Source organism: Eleutherodactylus coqui, chromosome 10 (assembly GCF_035609145.1).
Source record: "Eleutherodactylus coqui strain aEleCoq1 chromosome 10, aEleCoq1.hap1, whole genome shotgun sequence".
Classification (NCBI taxonomy): Eukaryota; Metazoa; Chordata; class Amphibia; order Anura; family Eleutherodactylidae; genus Eleutherodactylus; species Eleutherodactylus coqui.
In genome coordinates, this window is record NC_089846.1 from 6,951,494 (window position 1) to 6,956,533 (window position 5,040).

At 54.9% G+C, this 5,040-nt stretch overlaps 1 protein-coding gene across 1 annotated transcript in view; it reads left to right on the forward strand.

The window, feature by feature from the left end:
• Positions 1-121: 121 nt before the first annotated feature.
• Positions 122-5,040, forward strand: part of UAP1L1 (UDP-N-acetylglucosamine pyrophosphorylase 1 like 1) — a 12,068-nt gene continuing 7,149 nt past the window's right edge. The window contains 3 exon segments of the mRNA XM_066580190.1: positions 122-539; positions 1,841-2,045; positions 3,293-3,468. Coding sequence (XP_066436287.1) covers positions 257-539; positions 1,841-2,045; positions 3,293-3,468 — 664 coding nt within the window. The 5' untranslated portion in view covers positions 122-256.

Below are 5,040 nucleotides of genomic sequence, written 5' to 3' on the forward strand. Positions count from 1 at the left end.
GCAGGACACAGCGGCCTCTAGCGGCGAGCTGTCCTTCTAGAGTCACCATATTGAATAAGGTTGCTCTCCGTCCAGTACACGTCACGTGACTCTGCAAAGCCCGCCCCCTGTATGTCCCGCCCTCTGTCCCGGGTTTGTCAGGTGATGACTAGCGCCCTGGTCGCCATAGTTACCGGGAGCTCCGTAGTGACGGCGCCGGTGCTTGGTTTCTATAGTAACGGAGCGGGTCCGGTTGTGCGGTGACAGCCCGGCCGCCATGGAAGAAGAGATCCGGCGGAGGCTGCAGGACGCGGGGCAGGAGCAGCTGCTGCGGTTCTGGGAGGAGCTGGGCTCCGGGGAGCGGCGGGCTCTGCTAGCGGAGCTGCAGCTGCTGGACGGCCGGGAGCTCCGGGACCACTGCCGCCGGGCGCAGGACGCCTACCTGCGGGAGAACAGCGCCCCGCTGCGGCTAGATGACAGGCTGCGCCCCGCAAACCCGGAGGACATGGGGAGCGCCCGGAGGAGCCACCGCGGGGAGCTGCGGGCGTGGGAGGAGGAGGGTGAGTGACCCCCAAACTAGAGGGGCCCCCCGAGGAGCTGGGAGAGGAGGGGGGTGAGTGACCCCCAAACCAGAGGGACCCCACATGTAGGATAGAGGGACCCCCCGAGGAGCAACCAGGGTGGAGGAGGGTGAGTGACCCCCAAACCAGAGGGGACCCCACATGTAGTATAGAGGGGTCCCCCAAGGATCTGGGGAAGGGTGAGTGACCCCCAAACTAGAGGGGACCCCACATGTAGTATAGTGGGGCCCCCCGAGGAGCAGGCGGAGAAGGAGGGTGAGGGACCCCCAAACCAGAGGGGACCCCACATGTAGTATAGAGGGGCCCCCCGAGTATCAGGTGGAGGAGGAGGGTGAGTGACCCCCAAACTAGAGGAGACCCCACATGTATATAGTGGCCCCTCCGAGGAGCTGGGGGAGGGACCCCCAAACTAGAGGGAACGCCACATGTAGTATATAGGGGCCCCTCCGAGGAGCTACGGGAGAAGTAGGGTGAGGGCCATAGGGTACCCCGCATGTAGTATATAGGGGGCACCCTAAGGAGCAGCCAGGTAGGAGGGTGAGGGACCCCCAAACTAGAGGGGACCCCACATGTAGTATAGAGGGGTCCCCCGAGGAGCTGGGGGAGGAGGAGGGGGAGGGTCCCCCATGCCGTCGGCTGTTTGTTGCGTGGTTTATGGGGTACAAAGTTCTCTTATCTGTGCGACACTTTATAACGGCCCATCCAGGTCCAAGGTCCCCCGATAACAGTGGGGGAGGGGCGCGGGGGGGCTGTGAGGGCGGCACTGGGGAGAACTGCTCCAATGTTTGGATACATCTTCCCATCTCTGGGGGCTCCGGCTTTGGGGTCCACAAGATGCACCTGATATTGGGGGGATGACTGCGATGTACGCTGTGCCCCGTTATGTTGAATAGCCGGGCGTTGAGATCTGATAGGGGGGGGGGGTGAGGAGACCTAAAGCGACAGTGCCGCTCCCACCCGCAGGTTGTGTCTGGTATTGCAGCCGGCCCCCGTTCAGACTGCCATCTCGCGGTGTCCTGTGTGTGACGTCTTCTCCTTCCTTCCTGGCATTGTTCCCGCGGCCGCGCCGTCCTCGGGTCACATGACGTCTGGCCGCAGTGCGGAGGCTCACATCGAAATTACCGGAAGTTTAATGTTCCTCTAATACTAAAGACCCCGCGCCTCAAATACTGTAACATTGTATGAAGGAGGATGGCGGGCGCTGTACCCGGGGTGGGGGGCCCCATGAAGCCCCCCGGGGTTGTGGCCCCCAGGTTACTTGTCTTTCTCCTGTCTTGCAGGTTACTGCCAGATCGCCCAGAACAAGGTGGCGGTCCTGCTGCTGGCGGGGGGCCAGGGGACGCGTCTGGGGGTGACGTACCCCAAAGGGATGTACCGTGTGGGGCTGCCCAGCGGGAAGACGCTGTACCAGATCCAGGCGGAGCGACTCCTGCGGCTGCAGCAGGTTGCTGGAGAGAAGCACTCTACCCGCTGCACCGTGCCATGGTGAGGGACAAGGGGGGCTTCTAATGCCAGTCTGCAGGGAAAGGCTTAAAGGGGTTGTCCCGCGGCAGCAAGTGGGGTTATACACTTCTGTATGGCCATATTAATGCACTTTGTAATGTACATCGTGCATTAATTATGAGCCATACAGAAGTTATTCACTTACCTGCTCCATTGCTAGCGTCCCCGTCTCCATGGTGCCGTCTAATTTCAGCGTCTAATCTCCCGATTAGACGCGCTTGCGCAGTCCGGTCTTCTCCCTTCTGAATGGGGCCGCTCGTGCCGGAGAGCTGGTCCTCGTAGCTCCGCCCCGTCACGTGTGCCGATTCCAGCCAATCAGGAGGCTGGAATCGGCAATGGACCGCACAGAGCCCACGGTGCACCATGGGAGAAGACCCGCAGTGCATCGTGGGTGAAGATCCCAGCGGCCATCTTGGTAAGGTAAGTAAGAAGTCGCCGCAGAGCGGGGATTCGGGTAAGTACTAAACCTTTTTTTTTTTTTTTTAACCCATCCCTTGGGTTTGTCTCGCGCCGAACGGGGGGCCTATTGAATAAAAAAAAAAAAAACAGTTTCGGCGCGGGACAACCCTTTAAATGGTTTTCTGGGACATAAAAAATAAGTTAAACGGGCTTAAAATGAAGAAAATTTGCCCCCCCCCCCCCCCCCTTCATCCTGAGCGATCCCCCTCCGGCGCTGCAGGATTTCCGTTAAAGGGGTTTTCTAGGCAGCGCCCGCTGTCAGCGCCGGGGGTCGGAGCAGAAGCTGCGGCTCCGATCGCTGTGTAGTGGCCGGCGCTTGTAATTGCAGGTGCAGCTCCCATTGATTTATGAGCGCCGGCCGCTACAAGGGGATCGGAGCCGCGACTGCTGCCCCAACACTGACAGCGGGTGCTGCCTGGGGAACCCCTTCAATCCCATTCAGTTTAATAATAAGCATTTCCACTGCAGCTTCGCCACAACGTGTGAACGCACCCTTAAAGGGATTGTCCACTTTGCACCTTATACGGAACATGAAGTGTTACCTGGCGCCCGGTAACGTCAGGGGGCGTCCGCATTCTAACCGCCACTCTTTCACCTCTCCATATCCTGATAATGTACAGCGGCATCTATTAAAAAGAATTGCGCAAATCAGGATGCGACATCTTAGCAGCCAATCAGAGCATTACCTTCATGATAAAAAGCAAGCATCTGATTGGTCATCTGATAATGGTCCATAGATGTCGTCCGTGCCTGACTTCTCGCCTCCGCAGGTACATCATGACCAGCGAGTTCACCCTGAATCCCACGCAGACGTTTTTCGAAGAGCACAACTTCTTCGGCATCGATCGAGCGGACGTCATCATGTTCGAGCAGAGGATGCTGCCCGCCGTCGGCTTCGATGGGAAGGCCATTTTGGAGAGGAAGGACAAGGTTGCTATGGCGCCAGGTATATGTTGTGCTCCAAATATGTTCCTTGCAGCTGTTAACCCTTTAAGGACGCAGCGCTTATTTTCATTTTCGGGCTTTCCTCCCCACTCTCAAAAATCCATCGACATCGCTGTCTGGGGGGGGGGGGGGACGTGTTGATTTTGTTTGCGGGACAAGTTGTATTTTTCAATGGTTCTATATAACGTACTGAAAAAGTGGAGTGAAATGGAAAAAAACGAAATTGCGCCATTTTTAGTTGGGTCTTTTTTTTTTATGGCGTTCACACACTGCGACAAGAACGGCGTGATGACCTTATTCTGCGGGTCGGCAGGATCCGATGATACCGAGTTATGTCGTTAAAAAAAAAAGAAAAAAAAGTTAAATATCTTTGGAAATACAATAAAATGATTTTCCGGCGCCATCGTGTTTTTTATTTCTAGCGACTCGGCTGGGTGGGGGCTCGTTTTTTGCGGGGCGGTCTGTAGTTTTGTATTGGTTCCGTTTTGGAGTTTATATAACTTTTTGATAACTTTCTATTCTACTTTGTTCCTCGGAGGCGGGGTGACAAGAAAGCGCAATTCTGCAATTGTGTCCTTTTTTCCTCTGATGTTCACCATGCAGGATAAATAATGCGTTCCTCTGAACGGACTCACAGACGCAGCGATGCCGGATACGGTTTTGCTCTGTTTTTTTTTACTTTTAGTTTTTTTTAATAATTAATAAACCATTTTTAAATTATTTTTAAATGACCATTTTTTCAGTCCCCGCAGGCGCCTTGAACTTGTGATCCTTTGATCCCTCCTGCAGTATACTGTATTACCGTAGTATTGCATTACACCGTGTTCTGATGGGGAGTCTATCGAGCGATGCCACAGGCATTTCCAGATGGGCAATCAGCCATGATGGAGCTGGGGCCTTCAGAAGCTCCGAGGCCGCTATAGCAACCAAACGGCACCTCGAGATCTCATCAAGGGGATGTGGGGGGGCATTTGGGATGCCTGCAAAAACCAATCGGGAGATTTAAATGCCGCTGTCAGCACTGACACAACAATTACAGGGTTAACAGTCATGATCCGCGTTAGTGCTGATCGCAGCTGTTGCCGCAGATGTCAGCTGTGAGAAACAGCCGGCACCCGCATTCTAGAGCTCCTGATCCCCCTCCGTACAGACCCCGAAGAAACCGGGCATAAATGTGCATCCTGTGATGTTAAGGAGTTAAAGGGGTTTCCAGGACTATACTATTGATGAGATGTCCTCGGGTTAGGACGTCTGCAGTGGCCAGGTTTGGTATTACATGCAAAGTTCCGATTCGCTACAGTGAAAACTTTGCTTGTAATACCACACCTAACCACTGCAGTGAGAACGGAGCTGTCTGCTTCCTGCAGAAATGAACTCTATGCACAAGCGCATCAGCCCAGCGGACAGTGATCCTGGGTGACAGACCCCCACTGATCTACTATTGACGGCCTTTCCTGAAGACAGACCATCAGTAGATTACAGCTGGACGACCCATTTAAATAGCAATTGCTCAGCATGATTTTAGTAGCAGAGCCTTCGGGGAGCTCTAGTTTGTGATTCGGTTCTCCAGACA